General features: G+C 37.0%; 1 protein-coding gene across 2 annotated transcripts in view; it reads left to right on the forward strand.

Annotated features, from left to right (window-relative positions):
- syt7b (synaptotagmin VIIb) overlaps window positions 1-15,446 on the forward strand; it is a 155,167-nt gene that overhangs the window by 97,850 nt on the left and 41,871 nt on the right. For both annotated transcript variants that reach the window (XM_054770129.1, XM_054770130.1), the window contains 2 exons: window positions 106-453; window positions 10,408-10,530. In XM_054770129.1, the coding sequence (XP_054626104.1) occupies window positions 106-453; window positions 10,408-10,530 (471 nt within the window). The remainder of the gene's footprint in view (window positions 1-105; window positions 454-10,407; window positions 10,531-15,446) is intronic.

The raw sequence follows: 15,446 nt of genomic DNA on the forward strand, positions 1-15,446 counted from the left end.
GGAATTGTGAATATCAACATTACAAACTGTTTTATGGACTTGATGTCTCCAAGTTAAATATCTATCCTGTTTTACTCATCTTGTGTCTCCTGTCTTTCTGCTCAGTTTTGGGGACGCGTCCCTCTCAACTACCTCCACACTGGAGCACATCCCGTCCTCGGCTGTGGCGCGCCCCCGGCCCCTGGTCCGGCAGCAGAGCCTCCAACAGCCCCTCACACACCAGCCCCCTCCGGGTCCTAACGATCCCCCTGTCACCTCACAAAGCCTGGGCCAGCTGCACACAGGCCCAGGTGGTGGGGGCCACCGTGGGGGACCACGAGGGGTCCGGGGGAGTACGGCTGGAGCCTCCCGGTACAGAGGGGCAGGGGCGGGACGGTCAAGGTCGAATCCGGGCAGCTGGGACCACATGATGGAACAGATTCGCCACAGGGGGCTGGACGTCAAGTCGTTCTTGTAAGTGATGCTGTAAAAAAAATGGTGTGTGTGTGTGTGTGTATTATTTATATATGTATTTGCAAATATGGAGGGTACCAAATATTGAATAGATATGGACGTGTGTCAGAAAAGTTCCAGGACTGCACAGTTTTCTTCGTTCAGTACACAAGAAGAGGCGAGAGTCGTGGCAGGACATCTCGTGTCTGCTTCACCGTGACCTGAGCGTCCGACAGTTCCTGGCCGTGTTGGAGCAAAATGCTAAGTCACCTGACTTTGGTCAGCGTGATTTTTTTTTTTTTTTCCTTTTTTCAATGCACAAGGCGGTCATCAAAGGGACCCTTTTTGAAGACATGGACGACATCAAGATGACTGTGACAACGGAGCTGTGGAGGATGTCGGAAGAATCCTTCCAGTTGTGCGTGAAGGCGTGGCAGAGAAGGCTGGGACAGCGCATTAGGCTCAGTCGTCCCTCGCAATGTTGCGGTTCAATTATCGCTCCCTCGCTATATCACATTTTTTCATGAATTAATTGTTAAATGCTCACTGCTTTGTGGCAGACTATGGTTTATTATTAGTCAAAACATATTGAAATACAAGTGATATGTAGTGTTCCAGGCACTGGGCGGCAGTAATGCCAAAACACTGACACATTACCTTACATTACCTTAACACTGCATGAAGTCATGCAGTCAGCCATGGCATGAGTGGAAAAAAGTTCTCCCATTCCATGTGGAAGTGGTACGTTTTTGGCTTCTTAGGTTTAGAAGAAATAAATGCAAGGCTAACTGGCAAGGCCAGCTAGCGGCCGTCTCGGGTCCCTGCAGCATTAGAGTTGCATAATGTGGCGTAAGCAATGAATGATAGGAGTTTAAAGGTGACTATAGGGGTGTTATTTCATGTCTACAGTGCTCTAATGTTAAAAACCATATTTAGAAAGTCATAAACAGGTTTTCTGTCCTTCATTGCGGTCTGGAACCAATTAACCGCTATAAACGAGGGGTGTCGGGTTTTTTGGATTTGAAATATACCTTCAGTGACGCTAGTCCTGGGACTTTTCCGGCACACCTCACATAACGTATAGATAGACATACAAGAAAACCTTCCACTGGTCTGTGCTATAGAAGATTTTTTTGGTGTGATTCCTGTAATTTTGGCATCTTGTGTGAGTCATACTCACTGAATTCCTGTTCAAACACAAGGGGAGAAATGTGGCACACACTGAAACCCACACACTCTGCTTCTCTCCGTGCCGCCAGTATGTTGGCAGTATTTAATATCTTCGATCTATAAGGAGTGTTTGTAGCATATTCAGTCTTCCATGGTGAGGATGATAGTACTGTGCCGCACAAACGGGGGCAGATGTCTGCTGGAAGGTCATTCTCAGCATTGAAAAGTCTGTGACATGACAGAATATGATATACAGTAAGCCCTCACCACTTCATGCTTCAAATTTCACTCTATTGTGGTTTTTCAAAAATATACTTGCTATTTTGTGCTTAATTTGGCTTGAAAAATGCATATTTTAGTAAATGTTACGTGTTTTTCACCTAAATGAAGCTTTTTCAAGCATAAAAATGGCCAAATGAAGTTAAGTACAAATATAAGGCACTCAGAAGACGCATTCAAAGACATGATATGTAGAATTTGCCACTGGTCACGTGGCGTCAGTAATGTTACTGTAATGTTGGGTGAGACAAACAAGCACCAGACTTGATTGCTGGAGCAACAGGCTTTTATTGCAGGTTTGAATGATCTCACAACAGGCACAATAATCCTTAACGCACATTTACAGCACCGCACACAAGCAGATTTATGTCTTATTTTCTTTTATCGTTTACTACAGGGATGTCCAAAGTGTGGCCCGAGGGTCACACTTTGCAGGTGCTTTTTTTTATCGGCCCGCAGCACATTCTAAAAATATTATTTAACAAGAAAGCTAATTTAAAAAGCAGCAAAAATTGAAAAATCTGCAGTAATTTCACAATAATAAAGTTCAAATGTTAAGAGGAAAAAAATTGTAATCTAATGAGAAAATGTTGTAATTTTATGAGAACGTTGTAAGGAAAGAGGTAAAATGTAATTTTGGTTGCGTAAAGTTGAAATTAAAGAAAAAAGTCGTAATGTTATGAGAAACAAACAAAACAAAGAATAAAGTTGTCATTTTTGAAAACCTAGAAATCTAGAAGTTATGTTACGAGAATAATGTCAAACTATGGCAATGAAGTCATAATTACAAGAAGAAAATGCATGAAGATTATTTAAGGCAAAAGTTAAAATGTTTGGAAAAAATAAAAAAAACAGCAAAAATAAGCGAAGAGCGAAATAATAGGCTTTTTCACCTTAACGGTAAAGCTGAGATGCAGTTTTTTCTTGAAATGTATGTAACGTCTTATCTACATGTGTTGCTTTACACAATATCAAAGTTGCATCCTTTCATTTTTCACTATGTGGCCCTCTCTGGAAAAAGTTTGGACACCCCTGGTTTACGATACAGGGTAATAGGAGCGTACAGGTGACCATGGGGGTGTTATGTCATCTCAAGAGGTCAATAATAATCTTAAAAAGTGTATTTAAAAGTTTGTAAACAGTTTTCTATGCTCTAACTACAAAAAGTTTAAATAAGGAGTCCCACTTCGTGGAAATCTTGGAAAAATAAAGAATTTTTTTTTTAAGTCGTAATTTGAGAAACAAAACATTCCAGTTATTGGAAAATTTGGTCGGGGAAAAGCTATATTAAGGGAATAAAGTTATATTACAAGAAAAAAAAATTACAAGAAAATAAAAAAAGAGAGAAATGGAAAAAAAAAACAGCTGTAACTTTATGAGAATAAAGGCAAAATGTTAAGAAAAAGTTGCATTCGTATGTATTCTAACAAGAAAAGTCGCAATTTTTTTAGAATAAACTTCATTTTAGTAGCATAGAATTGAAATATTAAAGTCATCTTATGAGAAACAAACAAAACAAAATCAAGTTGAATTTTTTTGGAATATTATGGGAATAAAAGTCATAATATTGCGAAAAGAAAATTTACAAGAATTCATTTTTCTCTATGTGGCCCTCGCTGGAAAATGTTTGGTGACCGTAGGGGTGTTATTTCATGTCAGGAGGTCTCTAATGTTAAAATGCATATATTAACATTTTGTAAACAGGTTTTCTATACTCTAACTACAAAAATATTTTATTTCTAAATAAGGAATCCTACTTCATGGAAATTCACTGACCACGGTCGGGTCTGGAACCAATTAACCGCAATAAACGAGGAATTACTGTATCACAACTTAAATCTACATGCTAATTGAGTATACCTTCATTTGTACCGAATTGGTAGGAATTGTGGAATCGCAGATTAAGATGGAACGTATGAAAACGTAAAGTTTTTTGTTTTTGTTTTTTTAGCCAAAGAATCATCCAAAGCTAAACTTTTGGGTTCATATACAGTATTTATATTCATATTCCGTCTGACTGACTGAATGTGTGCCTCCCCAGGCACGAACCCAACCGCACGTCACTGGCCAGTATCTTCAACTCTAATCCCCCTGAAGTCAGGAAATATCCTGTTTGTGTTTGTGTAGAAGTTTTCCAGGCGAGCGGAGAGTCGAGACACTGAGCTCTTCTCCCCCACTGGACTTGACTGATAGATTACAGATGATGTGCTCCACAAAGCAGCCTCACGTAAATGCCCCTTCCTCCACACGCACATAAACGTGCACGGCTCGATACTCCTCTACTTCCTGCGCGCTTTCCTATTAGCAGTTTTTTGAGGACAGTGGCCTCTCTGCCTATGTTTGTCACACATATTAGAGGGTGCCGCTTCCCCTTTTCCCTGAAACCTATGAATCTTGCCGGGCCAAACGCGTCACTTTGGGCCCCTGAGGGAGAAACTCACACTACCATTGTGGTCAGGAGGGTGTGTGTGACCTAGCCACTTTCTTTTCTAATCAATACAACCGGTGTAGGTGGTAATGGTTTCCACGCCCTCCGGTTGGAGTGCACGTGTCGTTTCTGGTCATCTGTACAAATGCATTCACCTTATTGATGAGCTGCATGCTGCCACTGTTTACAACTCCCCCGGTGGGCCGCTGTCTCAAGTACTAATGTGTTCTCTTGCTGTCAATAGTTCTCCAACAAACAGCCTCTTGTTAAGACGGGGAGTCAGAATAGCGCAGGTGGGCTGGTGGGAAATGTAAAATAGCACAAAGAAAAAAACATAATTGGCAATTGAAGTATTTCAGCTTTGCACTGTACTCCTGATCAAAATTTTAGGACCAAATTGCAAGGATTTACGTTTTGCGCTGTTGCATCATAAGGAGGTTCTAATTTGAGCTTCAAAACACACAAATAAGAAAGGGGAGTGAGACTACAAATTGTGTCAGCAAGGAATTTATTGCAAACAAGCATTAAAGTGAAACAGGCTGTCGAAAGTTTAAGACCACAGCCTTTAAACGGCAAAATCTTGGCAACAGCAACGTGACTACTGTCTAGTTACACAGCATTAAAACGTGCACGCACTGACTTCCTGTTCAGTGCAAAATAGGCTTAAAAATAAAAGCAAGGCAGTGTTAACCTGGATTCTGCTATGGCAGCTAACAAAATGCCCTCATTTTAAATATCGTATGTTGTCAGCAAACTTGCAGATTCAATAATCCTTTATTGTCCTTCTGCCAAAGTCACAAGTAAATATCTCAGAATTGATTTGTTTCGGTTTAGATTTTGTCAGTCAGCCAGCTTGAGGGGCGCCGACAAACAGGTTCCACAGCATGTAAACTCATTACAAACAACAGAGGATATGAATTTACGACAACAAACGCAACAATTCTTAAAGCGTTACAGTTTGCAGAGGCCAAACAGTCAGTACATTGGAGCTCTGTACGTGGCACACACACACACACACACACACACACACACACACACGCGCGCGCACACAAAACTTTTCTTTTTAACTTCAGCTTCATCACTGCCTCCTCTTGCCCTAAATACAAGCAGACTGGAGCAAAAAGTACGTTTATTCAGATTAATGGGCCCACGGTCCGCCCTGTACAAGGTGTTTGTGTGGTTTTGCCCGCTCCGTAACTCGTTAACCAACACTTCGAAAATAAAGCTACACGTGTAGATATGCTAAGAAGTTCTATACATTTCAAGAAGAAACTGCATGTCAGCATGAGGATAAAGGTGAAAAAGCCTATTATTAATATCAACTTCACTCTTTGCTCTTTTTTCCCCCATTTTCAACTTTTTTTTTTTTAAACAGACTTTGTGCATTTTCTTCTCATAATATTCTGACTTTATTCGGATAGTGTTATACCTTTTTCCCCAAACAAATAATAAAAAAAAAATAATACAACTTTATTTTGTTTTGTGCGTTTTTCAAAATATTCCGACTTCAGAATTAAAAAAAAAATTCAATCCTTTGCTACTAAAATGACATTATTTGTCGTCATGAGTTTATTCTTGTAAAATTACGAATGACTTTTTTTCTCTTAATATTTTGACTTTATTCTTGTAAAATGAAAGCTGTTTTTTTTTCCATTTCTGCTGGTTTTTTTCCTTTTAGAATTTTCCAAGTATTTCAACTTAAATAATACAATTTTAATAAGTAAATTTTCTTCTTGTCATTATGACTTTTTTCCCTTAATATTTTGACTTTATTCTCATCACATTAACTTTTTCCGCAACCTAATTTCCTAAAAATTACAACTTTCTCATAATTTTATGACTTTTTTTTCTTTAATATTTTAACTTTATGCTACCGAAATTACATAATTTTTCCTCATAATATTATGACGTTATTCTCGTAAAATGAGGTCTTTTTGTCAGTAGATTATGACTTGTGGTTGGTGTAGGTGTTTACCATTCACAGAAAGATGTGCACGAGAGGCAAGACTGCATGTGAATGCAGAAAAAAAATGAGAATTCAAGCAAAATTGTGGTCTTGAATACAGGTAAGAACTCGTCCTTGGATCAGTGTCCTTGCAAAGAATGATTGGTAAATATGTCCACCAACGCGGGTTCATACGTATTCCGAAGGTCACTGAACTCCTAAATTCAGCAGACCACCTTGCTAGTACGCCGCATCAAACCAGCCTTTCATGTTTGCTGCTTTTTGTCTGATCACTCCTTTTTCATTGATTTCTTTTGCGTTTTCATGCCATGTTTTACACCAAAGAAGTCACTTTAAGAGTGCACAGCATATAATGCATCCATTTAATATTTTATCAATCCTTTTTTTTATATACATCAGAAGCTGTGATCCGTCTTTTCAAAGTGCCGTGATTAGAGCGACTGGATAAACTAAACGCTTGGAAAGGGAGTGACAGCTCATTCATCATTTAGAGTTAACCATTTGATGTGACGCACATGATGGTCTGACCCAGACCAAGATGTTGCCTGTGGAACTGATAAAACCCCACACTTGTGGAGATCCTGCTCAACAGCCGCATCAAAGCTTTACTAAAACATTTCTTTGAGTTGGATTGATTGAAGTCGTGTGGATGCGCAAACACACTCCTGATCAAAATCTTAAGACCAGTTGAAAAATTGCGAGAATTGACATCTTGCACTGTTGGATCTTAACTCATTCAATATCAAAGGCGTGGTTATACGTTTGTTTAAACCCGAACGCCCGATCCCAACAATGTATTTATGCGTCTTTTATCTTTTTTTTTTTTTAATGCGAGAGGCAAAAAGAGGTGATGATGCACCTCTCCACTAATGCGGTAACACTTCAGAGCACTTTTAAGCCATAAAAACGGCCACAATGTGGCAGAAGTGCATTTGATAAGAGCTCGGTAGGGCTCATGTGAACGGAAAAATCACACATGACAGGGAGGAGGAAGTGAGAGAGCGTGGAGGAGTGTAGCGTGCAGAAGGTTACGCATTGTAGGGGAATTTTAATGCATGCACACGCACGTACACATGCACACACATAGTTCAGTTCCAAATGTGTAAAACAAGCCCTTTTTTGTGTTGTTTATGTTGGTATAGTTGTTTACATATTTGAGCTGACACAAAAGCAACAAATATTTGCGTCAAAGTGAAAGTTATGCTTGAAATGTATCTTTTTACAAAAAGCTGCTTTTCTCCCTTTTGTAGTCTGGAACTGATATTTTCCTGAAACTGACCTATGTTCTACTGATGATTACTAAAAATCAGAAAAAGGTAGAGACAAACTACTGTAGTTTTTTCTGATGAAAGACGGGAGTCTAATCTTTCTTTTGGTAGGTTCCATGTTTATTTAGCCATAGAACACAATATTCTGTGTGCCTTGAAAGATCAGTCAAAATCGTCTAAAATGGCCGCTACTGAAGGGGCTGCCTTTTGAAAAATGGCTGAATGAGTTAAGGAGTTTCTAAACTGGGCTTCAAAATGCAAAAAGAAGAAATGGGAGTGAGACACAAAACATATTTAGAGTAAGCAAGTTGTTGCAAACAAGCATTAAAGTGAAATAGGCTGATCAAAAGTTTAAGACCACAGCCTTTAAAAGGCAAAATCTTGGCAAAAATGATTGTTCCTTTTGTAGAAGAAGTGAACAATAGGGACGGAAATGACATACAGATCGTTGATATGAATATTAGTGCATAATAACTTCACTTCACGGCGTAACGTTTGAAAAATGTAATTAACTCATTCAATCCCAGCCATTTTTCAAAAGACAGCCCCTTCAGTAGCGGCCATTTTAGACAATTTTGACTGATCTTTCAAGGCACACAGAATATTGTGTTCTATGGCTAAATAAACATGGAACCTACCAACAGAAAGATTAGACTCTCATCTTTCATCAGAAAAAACAAGTTTATTTCTACCTTTTTCCGTTCTTCAGTAATCATCAGTAGAACATAGGTCAGTTTCAGGAAAATATCAGTTCCCAACTAGAAAAGGGAGAAAAGCAGCTTTTTGTGAAAAGATACATTTCAAGCATAACTTTCACTTTGACACAAATATTTTTTGCTTTTGTGACAGCTCAAATATGTAAACAACTATACCAACATAAACAACACAAAAAAGGGCTTGTTTTACATCAAAATAACTATTTATTTACAAATATAACACCATGAACTATTTACAATTTTCACATTTGGAACTGAACTATGTGTGTGCACGCGTATGCTCGTGTGCATGCGTTAAAATTTCCCTACAATGCGTAATCTTCTGCACGCTACACTCCTCCACGCTCGCTCACTTCCTCCTTCCTGTCATGTGTGATTCTTCCATCTATGATCCCTGCCGAGCTCTTATCAAATGCACTTCTGCCACCTTGTGACCGTTTTTATGGCTTAACATTGCTCTTTAATGCATTAGTGGAGACTTGCAGCGTCACCTCTTTTTGCCTCTCGCACAAAAATATGTCAAAGACGTATAAAGACGTTGTTGGGATCGGGCGTTCGGGATTATAAAAACATAAACACGTCTTTGTATTGAATGAATTAATTATATTACCCGTTACTGGAAAACAATAACGGCACTGATAATGCCAACACTGTCCAAGTCCAATGCTCAGCACCAACTTGGTTCTGTAATGCCGCAGACAACCAGTGGGTCCTAAGACAGGGGTGTCCAAAGTGCGAGTCCGGGGCCATTTGCAGCCCGTGGCTATTTTTTAAATATTTTTTATTGGCCTGCGGCACATTCTAAAAATCAAATTTAACAAGAAAACTAAAAACAAAAACACAGCAAAAATGGAAAAGTCTGCAGTAACTTCACAAGAAAAAAAGTTGTAATGTAACGAGAAAAAGTCATTATTTTACGAGAATAAGATTGTAATTTTATGAGGGGAAAAGTCATTTTAGTAGCATAAAGTTGAAATATTAAAGAAAAATGTTTTTTTGTTTTTTAAAGTTGTAATATTATGAGAAACAGAACAAAAAAGTTGCAATTTTTTGGGAAATTAGGTTGCAGAAAAAGTTATTGTAAGCATAAATTCAGAATATTAAAGGGAAAAAAGTCATTAGAAGAACATTTACAAGAAGAAAGTTCAAATACTTGGAAAATTCTAAAAAATAAAAAAAATCAATCAAAATATTGAGAGAAAGAAAGAAGATGAACTTGTGAGGGAAAACGTCATTTTAGTAGCATGAAGTGGAAATATGAAATGTTATTTTTCTATAGTCATTATGAAAAACAGCAAATAAAGTTGTATAATTTTTTTTTAATTAGGTTGTGGTAAAGTTATGATATTATGGGAATAAAGTCAAAATATTAAGAAAATGTATGAAGTTTGTTTAAAAAGTGTTGAAATATTTGGAAGATTAAAAAATGGGGGGGGGAAAGAGCAAAGAGTGAAGTGGATATTAACAATATGCTTTTTGGCCGATGTGCCAAAGCTGAGATGCACTTGTTTCTTGAAATGTACACAGTATAGAACTTGTTAGCATATCTTGAAGTACTTGCTTATTTGGATCTGCCCACAAATGGTGTAAGGAAGTTGGTCTTGGCTCCACTCCACCAATTGCTGTGAAAACAGGTGCACTTTTTCAAATAAATGGAGTAACCTCTGTGGTTAAAAAAAAAACAATGTAACCTCATAGGCAGAGATAATGAAGCAATTACAAGGAGACTAAACTGGAGGATTAGAACACATATCAGGACAACTTGGGCTTGGATAAGATCTGTTTTGAAAGAAAACAATTAGGGACCCGATAATGACGAGATGCATCAGGGGCTTGTTGACGTGGCAGGTTTGCCCTGAATGGACACAATGATAATAATGATAATGATAATGATGATAATAATAACGTAAACATGGAGGCGCAGTAAAAATGAAATAAGCTGCTGTGTTTCCATACGAACCATGGCTAAGTACACGCAGTGTTTCCTCATTTCTCACTCGGCAGCACACATTGATGGAGATGTACGGCAATGCACGGATGAGACTCAGCCTCTCTGAAAATGAAATTGGATCCTCACAACCTCCTCTCTCTCTTTCTCTGTGTGTACCTCCAACGTATGTTTGTCTGTGTGATGTCTTGCGCGTCCAGCGAGGGAAAGATGGTCGTTCTGTCTCTGGCAATCGGACTGGCCGAACAGGATGACTTCGCCAACCTCCCCGACCTACAGGAAGCACCTGCGAGCAAAGAGAACGAAACCACGCCAGAGAAGCGGTAAATGGAAACCCGTGAACGTGATGCAGGGGCTCTAAAGACTTTATGAGGTGGTTGTGTGTCACCAAAGACTGAATGAGGTCATGCTGTAATTGATATTCATTCAGCTCAGGGAGCTTGTGATGAAACTCTGAGCTACCTGCGGTAACTTCGAAAAAAAACCCATTTAAAATGGCCTTTTCATTTCATCATGCACACCCATTTATTTATTCTTTTGCACTATAACATTATGACCTTCCCGCATGCCGCTGTCAGACGTGATCGAGCTTGTGCAAAACGGTATTTGACAAACATGGAGAGCAGGGGTGTTCAAAGTGCGGGGGCATTTGCGGCCCATGGCTATTTTTTTTTATTGGCCTCTGCCACATTCTAATAATGGAATTTAGCAAGGAAACAAAAGAAGTAGAAAAACAATGAATTTGCAGTAATTTCACAAGAATAAAGTCAAAATATTAAGAGAGAAAAGTTGCAATTGAACAAAACAAAGAATATTATGAGCAAAAATAATGTCATTTTAGCAGCATAAGGTTGAGATAATAAAGATCAACAAGGGAAAAATCAGCAGTAATTTCACAAGAGTAAAGTCAAAATATTAAGAGAAAAATGTTGAAATGTAACAAAAAAAGGACATAATATTATGAGCAAAAATAATGTAATTTTAGTAGCATAATGTTGAGATAAAGAAACTTAGAGAAAAGAAGAAAGAAAGACATTTCTTTAAGTCATAAAATGAAAAACATTTTTCTTTTACAGCATTTGTAATTTTTGGAAAATTAGGTTGCAGAAAAAAATTACGTTACAAGAATAAAGTCAAAATACTACCAAAAAAATCGTATTCTAACGTGAAAATAAGTCGCATAAGGAAAAGGAATGACATTTTAGTAGCAAAGTGGAAATATTATTTCATTTTTTTTAAGTCGTAATATTACGAGAAACAAAGTTTTCGTTTTTAGCAAATTAGTTTGCAGAAAAAGTTATGTTGCAAGAATAAAGTCAAAATAGTTATATTCTAATGAGAAGAAAGTCGCAATGTTATGAGTAGCATAAGTAGTTTAGTAGCATAAAGTTGAAACATTAAACCAAAAAAAATGTTAAGTCATAATACCACAAAAAACAAACCAAAAAAAAAGTTGTAATTTTTGGCAAATTAGGTTGGGAAAGTTATGATATTACCAAAAAAAAGTCGTATTCTAACGAGAAAAAAGTCGCAATTTTACAAGAACAAACTTGTAATATAAAGAAAAATAATGTCGTCTTAGTAGCATAACGTTGAAATATTAAAGGATTTTTAAAAATGTTTAGGTCATAATATTACAAGAAACAAAACAAAGTTGTAATTTTTGGAAAGTTAGGTTGAAAAAAAAGTTATGTTAGAAGAATAAAATAAAAATAGTTGTATACTAATGAGAAAAAAAGTCACAATTTTACAAGAATAAACTTATAATATTGTAAGGAAAAATATTATTTTAGTAGCATAGATTTGAAACATTAAACCAAAAAAAAAAAAAAAAAACACAAAAAACAAAACAAAAAAAGTTGTAATTTTTGGAAGATTAGGTTGGGGGGAAATGTTGTATGTTAACAAATGTTATAATATTACCCCCCAAAAAAAGTAAACTTGTTATATTACAAGGAAAAATAATGGCGTTTTAGTAGCATAATGTTGAAATATTGAAGGATTTTTTTTTTTTTAAGTCTTAGAATTACAAGAACCAAACAAAACAAAGTTGCAATTTATGGAAAATTAGGCTGCAGAAAAGGTTATGTTACGAGAATAAAGTCAAAATATTAAGAGTAAATAGTCATATTATGGGAAGAAAATGTACGTAGATTATTTAAGGAGAAAAATATTTGGGGTGGAAAAAAAACCCCAATATTAAACAAAAAAAAACAGCAAAAATGGGGGGAAAAAAGAGCAAAGTGTGAAGTTGATAGTACTATGTTTTATCACCTAGCATATCTACATGTGTTGCTTTATCAAAGTGGCAAAGTTTCATCCTTTCATTTTTCACTATGTGGCCCTCGCTGGAAAAAGTTTGGCCACCCTTGCTTTACAGAGAAAGTGGCACAAAAGCTCAGACTCCGACACGTCGTCACACGAGACACCTCAACTGATCTCGTATCCCACGAGAGCACGGTTTAGCCACAATCAAAGGATTTTAATCTGCGTGTGTTTTGCTTTTCTTTGGCTTTCTCTGGCTTTTTGGGAATACTTACTCCATTATAAGGATCAGCCTCATCTGGGGGTGTTAAGGGAAAAAGCCTGAAAGAAGTGAAGGACGATATACAGTACGGCGAAACACATTTAAGCCAACCAACTCATCAAGTCCTAGCCCGCTGTTTTTATTCAACATATGTTGGAGTATTGTTAACTGCATCCTTGTTATTTTGCAAAAGCAGACATGTGATGTCAGAATGAACAAAAACTAACAAGGACGGGTGTGAGGGGCAACAGGAAAGGAGCTGCCACTTGCTGTACCTGCAAATATTCGGCATGGGAACAAAGGTTCTTTCTTCTCAGCCCTTCTTTCATCTCCCTTTTCGGAACAGTCAAAATGCACCCATTTCATTTTTGCTCAAATGGATGAAAACGATGTCAACAAACTTGCTGTAGGTTCAAAAGTCCTTCATTGTCACCGTCTGTCGTAAATGTAAACGTAATTTCTGTTAGTTTGGCATCTGCTTATGTCGACTTAAATGGGTTCTACGGCACACCTGGCAATATTTTCATTTGAAAGTAAGGGATTCTTTTCTGGGAAATGCCCCCCAAAAAGACCCGACTGCCCGCTGCATCAATGTCCTCGCAGATCGCATCCCCACTGTCACCTGAAGAATACCCTTGTAATATTATGAGGAAAAATAATATCATTTTAGTAGCATGAAGTTGAACTGTAACAGAAAACAGACGTTATTTTTTTAAAGTCATGTTATCATAATTTTCACTTTTTATCTCTTAATTAGGACTTCTCGTAATTTCAACTTTTTATCTCACAATTATGACTTTCTATCTCATAATTATGACTGTTTATCTCATAACTATGGCTATTTATTATATTAAATTAATTGATTTTAAGTTAATTAAAATAATTTACATTAATTATATTTATCTTGTAATTTTTCCTCAATTGACTTTTATCTCATAATTATGACTTTTTATGTAATGATTCTGTCATTTTATGAATTTCTTTTCAATTATGTCTTAATTTGAAAATTTTGACTTTTTAATCTAATAATTAGGACTTTTTATCTCCTAATTTCGACATTTGATGACATTTTATCTCATAATTTTGACTTAATTTCATAATTTTGACTTTTTATCTTATAATTACAACTTCTCGTAATTTCAACTTTTTATCTCACCGTTATGACTTCCTATCTCATAATTATGACATTTAATCTCATAATTATGGCTATTGTAATTTTTTGAATTCATTAATTTAAGTTAATTAAAATGTAAATTAATTAATTTAATTTATCTTCTAATTTTTTTCTCATAATTATGACTTTCTATCTCATAATTCTGACATTTTGTGACTTTTTATCTCATAATTTTGACTTTTTATCTCATAATTTTGAGTCTTTCATGATTTTGACTTGTCTCATAATTTCAACTTTTTATCTTGAAATTAATTAATTTAATTTATCTTCTAATTTTTTCTCATAATTATGACTTTCTATCTCATAATTCCGACATTTTGTGACATTTTATCTCAGAATTTTGACTTTTTATCTCATAAATTAGACTTTTTGTGACTTTCTATCGCATAATTTTGACTTTTTATCTCATAATTATGACTTGCTATTGGGTTATTTGTTTTTCTTTCAGTGACGGAAACGGGCTTCCATCCTAATGACAGATTAATTTGCTTTCTATTTTTTCCAAAGTAGTATTAACAGTAGTGCAGTGACACCCGCTGTTGTTGGTCTTGTTTATGTCGACAACCCGTCCGTGTCGACCAACTCATCAAGGACGTGGAGGTGCGCGCTTCAGCGCTTTTGTCAAACTAACATTTGTGACCTACGGGGGTTGTTTTTGTGAAAAATGGTCAATTATGTCGACGTGCGTTGTGGTATTGTTGGCTTCATCATGATTGCTAAGCAGCGCAACTGCATTAAAACCTACAAACAGTGACTTCCTGTTCAGTGCAAAGTAAGCAGTCTTACCCTGGATTCCGCCACAGCAACTAACAAATGTTCTCTACTTGTGGATGTAGTCATTCACAATCTTTTTTTTTTTTTTTTGCTACTTTGAGTTCCAGTACATTCAATAAAAGGCAATTTCCTCCAAACCTTTCCTCGGCGCACTCAGGTGTGCTACTTCAACGAGGTCACCTGTAACTGTTCCGTCTATTTCCAGTGAAAGGCAAATATTTCTCGGCAGTATACGGCATATGGCCAACGGCCCATCGCTCGGTAGGTTAATGTCTGCTTTTATATCTTCAAATGAACAAGGATGGTTGGGAAGCTGGAGCAGCGGCTTATGTCCTGGTCCCTCATCTGCTCTGGAGGTCTGTCAAGTAGCAAACTGTAATCACAGGCAGCCAGCAAACCTCAAGCCCAGGGGGTCGTTTGGGCCAAGTCGTCTAGTGTCTTTTCCACAAGTAATACCGCCTCTCCATCATCATCATCATCATCACTGCCCCGCTCTCTCATCTCTTGGTCTCTGCAGCGACTTATCTTCTTGTGTCTGTCTACTCGGGATGCTGCCGGCTTTAACGGAGCCCCGTAGACTGAAAACAGTGTCTCTCGAGGAAGACAATATGAGTCACTTCTAGAGAAAAACATTGTTTCACGCTTTCTAGTAAAATGTTTACGGTGTGGAAGCTCGTTTCCGCCACTGAAAGAAAAACAATATCCCGATGGTAAGTCAAAATTATGAGATAAGAAGTGGAAATTTTGAGGTAGGAGTTAAAAAG

The sequence above is a fragment of the Dunckerocampus dactyliophorus genome, chromosome 3 (assembly GCF_027744805.1).
Source record: "Dunckerocampus dactyliophorus isolate RoL2022-P2 chromosome 3, RoL_Ddac_1.1, whole genome shotgun sequence".
NCBI classification, from domain to species: domain Eukaryota; kingdom Metazoa; phylum Chordata; class Actinopteri; order Syngnathiformes; family Syngnathidae; genus Dunckerocampus; species Dunckerocampus dactyliophorus.